General features: G+C 56.2%; 1 protein-coding gene across 2 annotated transcripts; it reads left to right on the forward strand.

Moving 5' to 3' along the window:
- The first annotated feature begins 174 nt into the window (after positions 1–174).
- Positions 175–16,170, forward strand: KLHL21 (kelch like family member 21). Of its 2 annotated transcripts, XM_055582426.1 has the most exons (5): positions 175–4,188; positions 6,626–7,031; positions 11,220–11,292; positions 12,791–13,117; positions 13,580–16,170. In XM_055582426.1, the coding sequence occupies exons 1-4, from the start codon at positions 3,168–3,170 to the stop codon at positions 13,082–13,084; spliced, it is 1,794 nt and encodes a 597-aa protein (XP_055438401.1). In that variant the 5' UTR covers positions 175–3,167; the 3' UTR covers positions 13,085–13,117; positions 13,580–16,170. The 2 variants fall into 2 exon arrangements, with proteins under 2 accessions (XP_055438401.1, XP_055438400.1); XM_055582425.1 differs by having other exon boundaries at positions 12,791–16,170.
- Positions 16,171–16,398: the final 228 nt, after the last annotated feature.

Here is a 16,398-nt window from a genome sequence, read left to right on the forward strand (position 1 = left end):
GCTTGTGTAACTCAATGAGGCTATGAGCCTTCCTGTACTCAAAGAAAATAAAAAGGAGGTCACAGCAGCTTTTAAAATTATCTCAGTTACCTGTTGTCCTGACTGCCTAAAATCAGAATTCAAATATCAAGTAGTTTTCATTTTTTTAATGAAATTTGTTTTTATTTAATTTGGTATTTAATGAAATACGTACCATTATTTGTTAAATCACATTGAATTACATGATCATAAATTTACTTAGACCAGTTTCATGATTTTAGAAGAGGTACACTTTTAAAACATTCATGACTGAAGTTTAGTCTTTAAATACATTTTCCCACAAACTATTGCTTGTTGGTTACAGTTAACACCCTCCTCACCAGAAAGTGGTGTTTGCACCACACTAGGGTGTTGGAGAAGGCAATGGTACCCACTCCAGTACTCTTGCCTGGAAAATCCCATGGATGGAGGAGCCTGGTAGGCTGCAGTCCATGGGGTCGCTAGGAGTCAGGTGAACGACTTCACTTTCACTTTTCACTTTCATGCATTGGAGAAAGAAATGGCAACCCACTCCAGTGTTCTTGCCTGGAGAATCCCAGGGACGAGGGAGCCTGGTGGGCTGCCGTCTATGGGGTTGCACAGAGCCGGACACGACTGAAGCGACTTAGCAGCAGCAGCAGGGTGTTGGATGATATTTGAGACTTTTAAACCTCCATATTAATACAGTTTGCTGACTGTATGCATCACACTATCATACTGCAGTGAATGAATTTTTCACATTCCCGTTCTGAACTCATGAGATTAATGAGCAAAAAAAAGGAACCAAGTAGCATGCTTGGGTTAGCAGGTTATTCAAAATTCCAAACACAGCTGATAAGTCTAAATCTGTTCCTTTCTTTTCTAACTGCATTCCTTCATTGCCTTAGATTTATACACATCTTCAAGTGCTTCAAGTGCTCTCCTGTTAGGTCTAGGATATTAATAATATACTTTTTTTCCTCAAGAACTGAACTTTTTATTTTGAACTTTCAATATTCCTTGAATATCCAGGTTATATATGTTTAATATAGGAAAACAGAAAATGCAGGTAAGCAAAAAATAAAATAAACCTAGCCACCTCGAGAAAAATATTACCTTCACAGTTTCTTGGTAGGCATATAAACACATAAAACAATTGAGGGTCACACAGGTAATCAGATTGTTTGCTTGACATTATTACATGAACATCGCTCCATTTTAATAGATAGCAACATCTATTCTTCAAAGTAAACCTGAAACAGTTAATCCCTGTTGTTGGGGATACACAAAAGTAGACTCAGTTCTTAACTACAGACACATTATTGATGTAAAGATTTGATTTATACCAGGTGGGTGGGTTTTGACCTAGAGGGACTATAGTACTTTTCCCTGAAAACATCCCACTTCCTGGCTACTCAGACTTTCTTGTCACAAAGCCTGAGCAAGTAAGCTTATTGGCCCGGCTCCTGGACCCAGGAATGCTGCCGTTAATAGCTGTGTGAACAGTCCATCTATGGGCAACAGGCAGCCGGCCTGGGTACCTGAATGTTTTCTGACTTAGGGCTGTGCTTCCCATGCTGGCATTCAGATCAGCTACCTTCTCACGGCAAGATGGTGAGAGATTCCGGAAGAGAAAAGAGGGCCTACAATTCACTTCTCCGAGATGGAATAAAATCAAGATGTCTTCTCCAAAGGCTGAGTCGAGTGAGCTGGAACCAAGAAATGACAGTAGCTCCTGGTGTGGCCCGCCTGCCCCAGGACACACGCGGGCGGAGTGAGGCTTCCATCGGGTGTGTTTGCCAAGCTTTCAGGGCGGGATGGGGGCTACCCAGTAACAGAAACCCAGGTTTCATCTGCAACACAAGAAGCCCAAAAAGGGTCTTCTAAAAATGAGCAAATGCGTCCATTGAACTGAAGAAAAAAATGGCTTCCAAGTGAGGGAATTTTTTCGTCTGGTTTCTTTGAAAGCAAAGTCCTGGTATTGTATCTACTGGAACCAAAGTAAGGAAGATTTCTTTCTTCGTGGTCACCCCACATGTGATGGTGACATTGAAGAAGCACATCTCTGGTTTTTAAAGCAGTCCCGTCTGATCTTGAGCTGAGAGCCCGGTTCCCTCTGGGTACCTGGCGCCCCTCAAATGGAAGAGGAAAAACTGCTATTTTTCCCAGGAATTATATTCTGGTGCTTCAGCGTTTTGTTCAGTTTAATTGTATATTCTAACGAATTCTCATGGATCTTTCCTACCCTGATTTCTGCCTTTCCTATTTCTATTACCAGGAGAGGAGGGGCTAGATGGCCAGGGTGACCAAACACAGCCAGGGCAGGCCCCTCCCCTTCAGAGGCGAGCTCGGAGCCTGAAAGGGTCTGTATGACTCAGAAACTAAAACTGCGCCTTGTGTGCTGACGAAAGTTACTGACCGAGTTAGTCAAGTTAGAAACTCCTGCAGGAACACAGCGAAGCAGATTGCTGGCATCTGGCCCCGTGTCCCTCACGGATGCGCCAAGAAGAAAACGTCACCTAAAGACTTTATACTTGTTCTGGCTTTAATCCTGAATTGTAAAAACATATTTCGTCGTTAGAAATCTGTCCCGAGATAGGGTTAACAAGCAACCCTTGGAACTAGTGGAATTCCAAAAAAAAAAAAAAAAAAAAGCCATTGTACCGAGTCGCCCGGGAGCAGTTTGGGAAGTCTGGCGCCAAAGGGATGGCTTCGTTCTCCCCCACCGGGTTTTGTTCGGCAGCCGGGCCGAGTGGGTGATGGGCAGGCTCTGGAGGCCTGATTCCAGCGCACGGCAGGGCCGCCCCCTCTGAAAGGACACTTGTCACCCGGTGTCCCAGGCTCCGGCGTCGGCGGGAGGCCGCAGAAAGCCCCGGAAGGGCGGAGAGAGGGAGCGGGCGCAGGCGGCGGTGACTCAGCCTGGAGCGCGGGGGCGGGAGCGCGCGAGAGGAGGCGAGTCGGCGCGCTCAGCCTGGCGGCGGCGCCGAACCCAAAGGAGTTAAGTAGGCGGTGTCGGTGACGCCCGCCCCCCCGGTCCGGCCCCCCTGAGGCCGCCGCGCCCGCTCGTATTTATTGCGGCGGCTCCCAGCGCCGAGTGTCTCTCCGCTGGCCCCGGCCGCGGCTTTCCTGAGTACCGCGAGCAGCGGCCCCGCGCCCCCAGTCAAGGCGCCATGGAGCGGCCGGCGCCCCTGGCCGTACTGCCCTTCTCGGACCCCGCGCACGCGCTGAGCCTGCTGCGTGGCCTGAGCCAGCTCCGCGCCGAGCGCAAGTTCCTGGACGTGACCCTGGAGGCGGCGGGCGGACGCGACTTCCCGGCGCACCGCGCCGTGCTGGCGGCCGCCAGCCCCTACTTCCGCGCCATGTTCGCTGGGCAGTTGCGCGAGAGCCGCGCCGAGCGGGTGCGCCTGCACGGCGTGCCGCCCGACATGCTGCAGCTGCTTCTCGACTTCAGCTACACGGGCCGCGTGGCGGTGAGCGGCGACAACGCCGAGCCGCTGCTGCGCGCCGCCGACCTGCTGCAGTTCCCGGCGGTGAAGGAGGCGTGCGGCGCCTTCCTGCAGCAGCAGCTCGACCTGACCAACTGCCTGGACATGCAGGACTTCGCCGAGGCCTTCAGCTGCGCGGGGCTGGCGAGCGCGGCTCAGCGCTTCATTCTACGCCACGTGGGCGAGCTGGGCGCCGAGCAGCTGGAGCGTCTGCCCCTGGCGCGGCTGCTGCGCTACCTGCGTGACGACGGGCTCTGCGTGCCCAAGGAGGAGGCCGCCTACCAGCTGGCACTGCGCTGGGTGCGCGCCGACCCGCCGCGCCGCGCGGCGCACTGGCCGCAGCTGCTGGAGGCCGTGCGCCTGCCCTTCGTGCGCCGCTTCTACCTGCTGGCACACGTCGAGGCCGAGCCGCTGGTGGCCCGCTGCCCCCCCTGCCTGCGCCTGCTGCGCGAGGCGCGCGACTTCCAGGCGGCGCGCTACGACCGCCACGACCGCGGGCCCTGCCCTCGGATGCGGCCGCGCCCCTCCACCGGCCTCGCGGAGATCCTCGTGCTCGTGGGCGGATGCGACCAGGACTGCGACGAACTGGTCACCGTCGACTGCTACAACCCGCAGACGGGCCAGTGGCGCTACCTGGCCGAGTTCCCCGACCACCTGGGCGGAGGCTACAGCATCGTGGCGCTGGGCAACGACATCTACGTGACGGGTGAGTGGGCATGAGGGCTGGTCAGGAGGACCCTGGCTCGCCCAGACCCCAAGGGGAAGCAGGCACTTTCACCTGCAAGAGAACCCGAAGTGCCTGGAAACGCAGGCAGCACCTGGGTGCAAGTGGACCTCCGCCTACACCCGACTTGCAGGCACAGAAGTTTCTAGGGTTGATACTTAAGATCTAGAAGAACCCCTTTGTGTTAGTGGGACAAGTAGCCGTCTGTGGCTCTCACAGGGCCCATCTGGGCAGCTCCCTCCTTGCCCAGGTGGTATCCCCATTTGGTGGCAAGACACTGGGGTAGCCTCCCTGCATGCTGCTGCTAAGTCGCTTCAGTCGTGTCCGACTCTGTGCGACCCCATAGACGGCAGCCCACCAGGCTCCCCCGTCCCTGGGATTCCCCAGGCAAGAACACTGGAGTGGATTGCCATTTCCTTCTCCAACCCTGCATTATGAGTGCTTCCTTTTTCTCCCTAAGGAATCTGGGGACAGCCCAAGGACTGACACCCTGTGGTACATCCTTTCTACCCCGGTAGGGGGGATTTCTCCCTCCCAGCTGAGCACCACAGTCCCCTGACTCACTCACTTGGTCACCAGTGACAGCATTCCCTGAGGCTTGTACCTAGGCCCTGCGCTGTGGGTCACGTGGTGTTTAGGCTGCTCCCGGCCCAGCAACTATAAACAGAGTCACATGCTAAGAGGTTTTCTTCCAATTACTTGGCCCAAACCCCAAAACACTGCCGAGTCATGCTGGGCGGGTCCCAGCCCGCCCCAGTCCTGGGCATCTCCCACATTTTTTATTAAAGATGAATCCCAGTTCAAACATGAGGCTCCCTCCATGCGTGGGTTGAGGAGGGGCGGTCTGTGTGAGGGCTATATAAGGAAAGAACCCGACCAAGCATACGCTCAGGGCCTGCAGGGGGCTGGATCGGGCAGGGAGGCCTCAGCTGGGCCAGCGCAGCGCTGTGTCCAGCCTGGCACGTTAGTTCGGGAGAAAGCCATCTCTGAGGTACCCTCCCCTCCCTCCAGTGTCCTGGGGGCTCTGAGCTGAGAAGTTGGGCTCAACCCAGCCTGAGGACAGGCTCGGCTGTGTGGCTACCACTCCAGGTCCTGCCTGAGGATGGCTGCCATTCCAGGTCCTGCCTCCGCGGGAATCTGCCAGAATGGGCCAGTTCCCAGTCTGAGGTTGGCCCTGTGTTGTTGGGGAACCAACCCCCTTCAACCCCACCCCTCCCCCCACCACTGAAGTCTGGTCAGTGAACTCCCACAACTGGTCAGACTCGCCCCAACTTTGCACACCCTTCCATAAATGTCTCAGTTAATCCTTTGGGTTTAGACAGGTGGCTGGGTCATTCCCTACAGCTGCCTCTAGGGAATCTCAGAGGGGCGAGGAGGTGGCTTCAGCTGCCTTTGACACAGTTCTCCTTTAGAAGGAAGAAGGGAGGCCGGGAGGACTTTACAAGGAGGCTGTCTTCTCCCTCTAAAAGCTCTGGGCTGTGAGCCGGATAGAATGTCATGGCGGCTCTGCTCTGCCCTGTGCCCCCAGGCTTGGGCAAGGAGGGGAATCCAACCCCCAGGGTTCTTGGGGTCCCTTCACCCTGTGAGAATCCTAATGTCCTAGGTGCGCCTGGTTTAATTTTTGGCGATAGCCAGTACCACTGGGCTTTGTTTGTTTGCTTTTTAGCCCTTTTTTTGGACATATAGATGGAAGAGTAGACATCATACTTGCAGCTTGATGACTTTTTCCAAACAAAACAAGTCAGTAGCTTGCACATAAATCAAGAAATACAACCCCAGAAGTTCACTCATAGCATCACCTTCTGTGTTAGGTTTCTTCCTGGCTGAGTGCTTAGGTTTCCTCTTAACTCATCCTGGCCCAGCCTTGGTTAGGGGATGCCTAGAATTTAATGAACAAGTCCCCAGGCACCCCACCCGCATATGCTGTTTTTGTTTTTTCTTTTTTTTTTGGCCAAGCACAGCATGCAGGATCTTAGTTCCCCAACAAGGGATCGAACCTGTGCCCCCTGCATTGTGAGCTCAGAGTCTTAGCCACTGGACCACCAGGGAAGTCCCTCCCACCCACATGACTTGTGGCTCCCTGGGAAAATGAACTCCAAGACCTGGTGCTCCCATCCAGTTGAGGTGTCTGACTCTGAGTGCAGGGATCCAAACTGAGGTTACTGTGTACTCAGAATTGTGGCCTCTGGGCCTCCGGTTGGCCCACAGAGGTGCGGTGGTGTTTTTATGGCATGAAGCTGGACCATCCTCCTGGGCAATGGTTAGCCTATACCTGGCTTGAGCCCCTGGCTCGGGCCTTGGTAAGAGAGGATGTGTGTTTCATCCTTACTCTCTAGGAAGTTCAGGGAGTCACGGGTGGGTGACTCACCCTGAGTTGGTGTGGGCTAATCATCTATCTGCCCATTGTCCTCCCTGGCAGGCGGATCTGATGGCTCCCGGCTCTACGACTGCGTGTGGAGGTACAACTCAAGCGTGAATGAGTGGACAGAGGTGGCGCCCATGCTGAAGGCCCGGGAGTACCACAGCTCCTCCGTGCTGGACGGGCTGCTGTATGTGGTGGCTGCAGACAGCACAGAGCGCTACGACCACACCACCGACTCCTGGGAGGCCTTGCAGCCCATGACCTATCCCATGGACAACTGTTCTACCACGGCCTGCCGGGGCCGGCTGTACGCCATCGGCTCCCTGGCCGGCAAGGAGACCATGGTCATGCAGTGCTACCACCCAGACATGGACCTGTGGTCACTGGTGGACTGTGGCCAGCTCCCACCCTGGTCCTTTGCCCCCAAGACAGTGACTCTGAACGGACTCATGTACTTCATCAGGTGAGTCCCCAGGGGCCAAGGCCACTGGGTGCTCTTTTTTACTAGCTAAGCACAGCTTCAGTGTTCTCCCATTTCACAGATGAGTAAACTGAGGCCACACTGGGCTCTGAGGCTGGATCTTTCTGACATGGAGCCATGGTTCTGCCCCTCATTCCTTAGAGTGGTTTCTGTGGCCTCTTGGGACCCAAGTGTAATGGATGGAGCTAGGTCTTTGCAGAGAACTTTGTGAGATTCAAAGATGCTAAATTAACTATGTCTCTTTGGCTAGACTTCGCCTGTGTATGCACGCTAAGTTGCTTCAGTTGTGTCTGACTTTTTGCGACCCTGTGGGCTGTAGCCCACCAGGCTTCTCTGTCTGTGGGATTCTCCAGGCAGAAATACTCGAATAGGTTGCCATTTCATCCTCCAGGGGATCTTCCTGACCCAGGGATCAGACCCTTGTCTCCTGCATTGGCAGGCGGGTTCTTTACCATTAGTGCCACCTGGGAAGCTGCTGCTGCTTAGTCGCTTCAGTCGTGTCCTACTCCGTGCGACCCCATAGATGGCAGCCCACCAGGCTCCCCCATCCCTGGGATTCTCCAGGCAAGAACACTGGAGTGGGTTGCCATTTCCTTCTCCAATGCTTGAAAGTGAAAAGTTAAAGTGAAGTCGCTCAGTCGTGCCCGACTCCTAACGACCCCATGGACTGCAGCCTACCAGGCTCCTCCGTCCATGGGATTTTCCAGGCAAGAGTACTGGAGTGGGGTGCCATTGCCTTCTCCACCTGGGAAGCTGGGTCCCTCTAAAAACCCAAGTTGGTCTCATGTGACCTTTACCAAAAGGAGCCACCCATCCTACCTTAGAGGAACTTTGAATCTTAATAAGAGGAGAGCTTCCTGGACACTTGAGTCTTTGGGAGGGGGAGCATGGCCTTGACATACGGTTTGCTCATCAGCCGCCTAGTGCCAGGTGTGGGGGACCAGGTGGATGGATTGACCTTGCCCCCTCTGCAGAAAGCAGAACTTCCAGGTTCAGTGCGTCTCTGCAGGTTCTGTCTCTTCCCTTCCTGCCCGGCCTGGCCCAGGAGGGCTCATGAGTCTTGCTGAAAGAATGCGGTTCTCCCAGGATCCTGCCGCCACCCTGGACCAGGGAGGGGCCTGGTACGAAGCCGACCTGGAGTTGCCTGCAGGAGCAATGACCATAGTTAGCCTGTTGGAATCCCCAGTTGGGTCGAGCTCTGGGTTACCTGCTTTATGGGAATTTTCAAGGCTAGTCCCCCATGGCTGTCTAATAAGATGACACCACTATTGTCCCCCTTTCACAGGTGGCAAAACAGGGACAGAGGAGTAAGGGACTTGCTCACAACTGCAGGCTTTTATGTATATGCGATTGCATCAGGTCTTAGTTGCTGCACTCAGATCTTCAGTTGTGGCATGCAGGCATGTGGGATCTAGTTCCCTGACCAGGGACCGAACCTGGGCCCCATGCATTAGGAGCACGGCATCTTAGCCACTGGAGCACCAGGAAAGGCCCCCTCAGGCTTTAAATGGTGGCACTGGGTTAGAACCAAGAACTTCCAACCCAGGTCCCATGTGTTGTCACAACATCCCAGCCTCCCTGGGCCCAGCTGTGGAGCCGTGGAGCTGGGCACCCAGTGGGTCAGCATGCATCCGTGGGTCTTGATGATTTGCCACAGCCAAATGCCCCTTCCTGATCGGCCAGTGGACATCCGAGGAGCTGGGAGCGCCATACCTGCAGCTCACAGCTTCTGCCTTTGTGTCACGTATGCACGCTCATACATGCTTGTGTGTGTTAGTCGCTCAGTTGTATCTGAGTCGTTGTGACCTTATGGACTACAGCCCACCTCTTGAAGTAAGAATACTGGAGTAGGTAGCCATGCCCTCCTCTAGGGGATCTTCCCATCCCAGGGACCAAACCTGGTTCTCCTGCATTGGGAGGCAGGTTCTTTGCCATCTGAGCCATCAGGGAGCCCTACGTGCTCCTAGGCCTGTGTATCTGCCTCTCCCCTCCCTGGCCTAGAGCCTGCCTGAAGCTTCAGACTCAGAGGGGAGGGGAAGGTGTGAATTACCATTCCTCCCTCCCCATTCCATCTGGGACTTTGAATAGGGAGCCGAGGACAGGGACTGTGTACATCTTGGGCCACTCACCTCTCACCGGCTGAGCCTGCCCTCCCCCAGACCTGAGGCTCGTTCCCAGGCTTCCTGGGAGAACACTGTGGTGTTGCTTGTCTCATGGTGGCCAGGCCTCCCTGATTCCCAGAAAGGTCAGGTCGGCTCCGAGGAAGCCCGAGACCCAGCCGGCTCCCGGCCCTCTTATAAAACATCACATCGTCTGACCCTTCGTCCAGCTCTCCTCCCCGAGTCGTGAAAACCTCTTCAAAGTGGGGGTGGGGATGGCTATAAATATACCTTATGAGTGTGCCAGAACCTTCCTCAGAGTGCCAGGAACTTGGCCTCAGCCCCTCATGGCAGTTCCAGGCTGCGTGCCTTTGAGAACGTCCTCTTACCCCCACCCCACGGTCCTAGAACAAGATATGCCCAAGGGCCAGCGTGTGGGCGGAAGGCCCCAGCGCCTTGGTCCTCCTGGTCGGGGTTGCTGGTCAGCTGCTAAACCGCCCCACATGCAAACCTTAGGATACCCCCCCAGACCCACTGTTAGCCTTCGTACATGGTCACCTAGCCTATGGAGGGCCGGGTAGGCGGGCTTGACTCTACTCATCACACCCACTCCCCCACCAGAGTTCCCACCAAACGTGGCAAGAGTGTGAGCACTCTGGAAAGGCACTCCTGTTTGTCCTGTAAGTGAAGAGTGGGGACCTGGCCTCACCTGAGCATGTGGGTGAGCCCAGGGGCCTGGGTCTCGTGCACTTGAGCATTCATGCACCCTGTCCACTCCATTGGGCACCTCGGCCACATCACCCCTGCTCACAAGGCCCCCTGTGGGGGTAGCTCCCGTCTAGAAGAGGCTGTGACAAGGAGGTGTCCCACACTGTCCGCTGCAGCTGCCACTGGCTGTGAGCAGCAACCAGCAACCCCTTCCCCTTAGCCGTGCTCCACTTTGGTCCCATTTTCACATGGCTCCTGGGCTGGGGTGTCCCAACCCCACAGAGGCAGGAGGCAAGAGCCTTGTCCAGCCTGGCACCTTTTGACTGCAGCTTCTGTGTTCCTGCAGCTGGGGAGGGCAGCCCAGCGGGTTCCCATATCAATTATCGTCATCTCATGGGCCACAACCTAAGGATGGTTTTTACATTCTGAAGTGGTTGGAGGAAAAAAAATAAAAGCGAGAGTCATACTTCCTGACGTGCGGAAAGTTATGTGAAATTCAAAGCTGCGTCCATAAATAAGGTTTTATGGGAAGGCAACCAGCCCCTTTGTTTATACGTCTGGGGCTGCATTTGTTCTCAGCAGCAGCGCTGGGGACCTGCCGCAGAGGCAGTCTGCTCCACAAGGCCTGAAGTGTTTACTCTCGGGCCCTTCTGCTAACCCTGACCTGTGACCATCATCATCATCAACGCTACTATTTGGGAGATAGTGTTTTTTGAGGCTGTGCCTTCACATTTGAGTGAAGTCATCACCAGTGAGTCAAACAGGATTGAAGGAGCCTGAGCCCAAAGTGGGGGCCAGTGCTGGTGTCCTTGGTCCTGCGATTCTGGTCACCCTGCTGGGCACCTAGGACGTAGCAATGAACAGGGTGTGATGGGGGCTGGCGGCGGTGGGAGGGCAGTGGCCAAGGAGCAGTCCAGGGCACAGGGGGGTGGGCAGTGGGGCGGGAGGCCTGGCCTAGACTGGTCAGCCCTGGAAGGCTGTCCTGAAGACGAGGCAGAAGTCCAAATCAGAAGAATAAGTGGAGATTGGACGGAAGGGCCATGGTCAGTTTTGGAGCTGAGGCTACCATGTGACCATGGTAGGGGGGTCAGGGTCAGCTGCATTGGTGCTGGGCTGCAGGAAAAGGTTTAAGTGTGATTGTTGGGTGTGTGGAACAAGGGTGGGTTCCAGGCTCAGAGCCGAGGTGTGGGGACCTGAAGTCTGCCCCCTGAGCCAGGGGCGGGGTCCCACTGGCCAGTGGGCAGCCAAACAGCATCACAGAGGTCCCTAAAGGAGGTGGGCCTGGAGGACCCTCTCTCCAGCACTCACACCCAGGGGCTTCCTACTCACTCTGACCTGCTCTTCCTCCTCACCCCCTCCCCAGGGACGACTCGGCTGAAGTGGATGTGTATAACCCCACCAAGAACGAATGGGATAAGATCCCCTCAATGAATCAGGTGAGTTTGCAGACTCACCAGCATTGGGAGCTCTGGCTGGTCCTGGTTTCCAACCAGTGTCTGCATAGGTGTTTGGGGGTTCAGTCCCAGCCAGCAGGGGTCTGTCCTGGGCACTTCCCCAGTGTTGTCTCACTGCGCAGCGGGCTGCTGCTATCTTCAACTTGTGTTTGGGGGTCACTGAAACAGAGACCTTAAATAGGATGCCAGAGTCACACAGCTTAGTTCATCCGTTCAGACCAGAGTTCACTGAGTGCCTGCTGTGAGCCAGAGAGCAGGCTTGGAATGAGTATTCCACAGAGGGACTGCAGTGCAAAGGGCCTGGGGCAGGCCATGCCTGATACGTTCATGGAACAAGCCCTCAACCTGGCATGGCTGGAGCAGAGTGAACACAGGGGCAACAGAGGGATGAGGTCAGGCAAGGAGGTCTCTGGGGATTGACCTTGGGAGTACATTTATTGAGCACCTGCTGTGTACCCACACTTCTGCTGCCTAATGGCGTGTGACTCTCTTTGCTTGTTGAGTTTCACAATAAGATGGAACGAAGAAGGTTTGGTAGCATTTGGCCACATGGGCACTTTCCTTATTCCCAGACACACATCTATACCCACCTCTATCTCTATTTTCTGTCTTTCTTAATAATTCTCAACCTGGGACTTCCCTGGTGGTCCAGTGGTTAGAACTCGGTGCTTCCACTGCGAGGGGCATGAGTTCAATTCCTGGTCGGGGAACTAAGATCCCACATGCTGCGTGGCACAACCTCCCCACAGCAAAAAAAGAATTTTCCAAACCTTCTCTCTTGATAACGCTGTATGACCAGTGTCATAATTTACAATGTCAGAGTTTATTTAACATCTTTACTGTTGCCAGATCTAACTTTGGTTGTCCCCATAATGAGCTGCCGCACATGCGTGCTCAATTGTGTCCAACTCTTTGCAACCCTGTGGACTATAGGCCACCAGGCTCCTTGTCCATGGGATTCTTCAGGCAAGAATACTGAAGTGGGTTGCCATTTCCTTCTCCAGGGGATCTTCCTGACCTAGGGATTGAACTCATGTCTCTTGTATCTCCTGCACTACCAGGCGGGTTCTTTACCATTGCACCACCTGGGAAGCCCATAATGAGCTACACGTACTCATTATAGCAATTTTGGGAAAGGTGGGATAGTCCAGTCTTGTGGTTCAGAGCCCAGACTCTGGATCAAGTCCCAGCTCTGCCACTGTCAGCCAAGTGTGGCTCAGTTTTCCCATCTGTAAGATGGGGAGAACGATTGTGCCTGTCTTACAGGGGTGATGCTGCTTGGAGGCCCTTGACCACCATTGGGACCAGCCATGGCATGTGACCCCTGGGTACGGAGCCCCTGTTTCCTAGCCGGGGTATAGGAAGTGCCAAGGCCACTCCTGCCAGGGGCCCCAGGCACCTTCCCCGCAGAGGGGGAGCTGTGGGGGCTCTCCCCTGTCCTGGCTGCCAGCCTCCCCTCACTGCCCACCTTGGCCCACAGGTGCACGTTGGGGGCAGCCTGGCCGTCCTCGGAGGTAAGCTCTACGTCTCTGGGGGCTACGATAACACCTTCGAACTCTCCGACGTGGTGGAGGCCTACGACCCAGAGACTCGGGCGTGGAGCGTGGTGGGCCGGCTCCCAGAGCCCACCTTCTGGCACGGCAGCGTCAGCATCTTCCGCCAGTTCATGCCCCAGACACCTCTGGGCGGGCGCGGCTTTGAGCTAGACGGTGGCAGCAGTGACATGGGTGTGGGTCAGCCCCGGCCGCCACAGAACCCCGCCGAGCTGCACTAGCCCCGGCCCGGCCCGGGGAGGGCCTCAGTGCAGGTAACCTGGCACCTCAGGGGGCAGCACCCCCTTCCTTGTGCACAGGACAGGTGGGGCCCACCGGGCAGAGCGTGGGCTCGGGGGCAGCCAAGCGAGCAAGGCTCAGGATGTGATACCTGGGGAGCTGCTGTGCGTTCAGGGCCTCCTGGGGCCAGGCCAATGTGCACGCTCCTGCTCCTTGGTCCAGAAAGAGCTGCCTCCCTGTCAGCAGGCTTGCTGGGACCAAGGCTAGTGTGCGTGCCCCCGCTCCTTGGTCCAGGAAGAGCTGCCTCCCTGTCAGCACGTCTCAGGCTCCAGTGAATCCCCCCTGCCCCAGGCCCCCACCTTACAGATGCAGGCACACCCCTCCTGCAGTCACCACCTGTGCCTACTTGCCCGCCTGCCTGCCCCTGCCCCGGGAGAGCAGAACCCCAGCACTTCTGGGTGCAAGCGGACAGGAGTCTGAGAACAGCCTCTTCGCAGATCCTGCTATCCAGAACATGGAGAATCAGGCCGACGATGGCCCCAGGGAGGTTCCACACTCCGTGGTCAGGGCTGGACAGCCGGCAGGCCAGCTCCACAGTGGAGGGGTCTGCCTGCTCAGCTCCTCAACCCTGCTGGGGCCTCGCACCGAGATACCTGCTATGGGTGGGCCTCCTGGAAGTAAGCTCAGACCTGGCGACACAGGACGGGGAGTGGACAGGAGCATGGCCTTGAAGGGGGCCCAGCGGGACCTGCTGGGGGTTGTCTGTCTCCAGTGGACCTGGGCCGGGGCAGGTGCTGGGGTTCCTGTCCAGCCCACCTGCCAGTGTGGCCCCATATGACTTGGGGGCCTCCAGGACCTTCGTCCCAGGCTAGTGCGGGAGAGGACTAAAGGCTGCAAGTGCAAGGTCGTAGCTTCTTTCCAGGAGGCCCTGGGACTTTGTCGCTGAAGCCCCGCCAGGCAAACAGCTGTGGACGCCCTTGCCCTGGCAGCCTGAGCAGAGGAACGGGTTATTTCTCAAGGAACCCAGGGCGGGGCAGATTTGGTGGTTGGTCACAAGGTTTCAAACGCAGTTGGCCTTTGCTTAAAGGAAGAGAGGGCAGCTAGAAGCAAGGTCCGGGTGGTTTGATCTTTACTCTTCCAGGGCCACTGCTGAAGTTTTCCGCAGGGAGGTTGGGGGGCTGGCATGTGCTTTGAGCCCTGCAGAAGCCAGGGCTTCTCTAGGTGGGTTCCTGGAAGAGCCCCTGGGAACCCCGGAGCTGGTGTCCCTGGTTCTGAGGAGTGTGAGTGTTCCAGTGGGTGCTGATCTTGGACCCTCCAGGTCCCCAAAGTACCCTTTGCTTGAATTTGTCCTCCTTCCCTTCCAAAGGGGAGGATGTTTGTTTTCCTCGTTGGGTGGATATTCATCCATGTTCTCACCAAGAAAAGTTTTCTCATCACTTCCCAAGTGGCTCTTAACGATCCTTTTATTGGGCAGAAGCTGTGGGGGGGCCCTGCCTCCCCCCGTGAGGAGCCCTTGGGGAGCCATTGCTGTCAGGTCGACCGTCTTGCTCTGGAAACCCCACTGGAGCAGCCACAGCCCAGAGCCGGCCCTTCAGGTCCCCTTGGGCCCTGGCTCAGGGACCACTCCCAGCCCCCACCCACCCCGTGTAGCTGGCACAGTGGGAAGGTGGGGGAGGGGGGGGTGGGTAGTCAGCGTTTCCTGCCTTGGGCCTTGGCCAAGATAAGTGCTTTCCCTCTGCTTCCTTGGGGACCCCCGTCCCCGTCCCAGATCACCCCTCCTGGTCTGAGTGTCCTCCCTTGTGAATTGGGGCTGGCTTGCCCCCCTCCCCCCAGGGTGGATACAGCCCTAGACGCTCCCCCTCCACTGCCCTCACTTCACTCCCCAGGGCTTATTGTGACCTTTCTTCCAGCCCAGGTGCCTGCCTGGTGGGCCAAGCCCACCCAGAGGTGGTCTGGCTCCATGGAGTGGCCAACGTGGGTTCCCAGGCAGACAAGGCTGCCCAATGTGATGGCTCGTCTCCTGTGCATGGCAGGGGGACATCAAGGCTGGGGTGCTTGGGATCCATGGAGCCCTGATTCTGTCCCAGTCACCAGTTCAGTGCCAGTCTGTGCCCTCCCAGGGGGTGTGGCGTCACGCAGAGAGATGTGGTGACACGTGACAGGTCATGGGGGTGGAGCAGGGACTCAGTTTCATGGGAAAAACTCCAGACACCCTTCCAGGGCTGTCTCTGTGGAGGGCCTGGGCAGCCCACGAAGGCAGGATGGGGGTGGAAGGCAGCATGTGCCATGGTCACTGGAACTCCCCCTACCACCCCCGAGGCAGGCAGGGCTGTTCCTCTGTGTCAAGGGCAGGAATCTCCACAGGCAGTGGCTTATGGGGAGGCCTTTTGCTGGGGCTGCAGACACATGATTTCCTCCTAAATCAGCATTTGTCACCCGCCACAGCGTTCTGGTCAGCGCTGAGGGCTGGAGCCTGGGCCTTGGTCTGGTCTTTGCTGTGTTTTTGGTACTTTATTGTGTGACCAGCCACCCCACTCGCCGGTGGTGACTCAGATGATGGTTTGGGGGTGGGGGGGCAGTGATGTTCACTTCCTAGAAACTCCCCAGGTCTCCACCCCCAGACCCCACCTTGGGAAGGGGAGGCACCAGCCTCAGCAACAGCAGGCTCCTGCTGGGGGTCCAGGAGCAGGGCCGACCCTTGAAAAGTGTCCCCTCCCTGCCTGCCCTCCGTGCTCCGCTGCATCACTGCACACTGACAGGCGGGGCCAGCCCGGGAGGGACTGTCTCTACGTGTTAGATGTACATGACTTTGAGTCTGTGAGGCAAGTTAAGTTATATGCGAGTTCGGTGACTAGTATTTAATGCTGACCTACTGTTGTAAAGTATTCTATATTTATACGACTTCAGAGACTCTTCTGGACTAGCACACCCTCCCTCCAGGGTCCGACATCCAGTGCCAGCCCCCCAAGCGTGGGGCAGGTTTGCATATTTATTTGTCTGTTCGTTAGGCTTCTGTGTCTGGGATCCTGTTAAGGTTTTAGGATGCCTTCAATACATTAACTTTTTGAAATAAAAATGTTTCCTATGTTTGGTGTCATCGCCTCCATCCTGCTGCTGCCAGGTCTTGGCACCTTACGGGCTGAGGCCAGGCACATGGGGCAAGGGAACAAAGGAGCACTTGAGGAGCACATTTAATACTCATTAATGCAGCTGCCCCTGTACCCACAGGCAAGGGGGTCGAGGTTGAAGCGCCCAGGACTTGTGCTGGTAGTTTTGGGGGCATAGCCTTTCAAGCCCTTTCTCGTCTCTGTCATTA

Source organism: Bubalus kerabau, chromosome 5 (genome assembly GCF_029407905.1).
Source record: "Bubalus kerabau isolate K-KA32 ecotype Philippines breed swamp buffalo chromosome 5, PCC_UOA_SB_1v2, whole genome shotgun sequence".
NCBI lineage: Eukaryota > Metazoa > Chordata > Mammalia > Artiodactyla > Bovidae > Bubalus > Bubalus kerabau.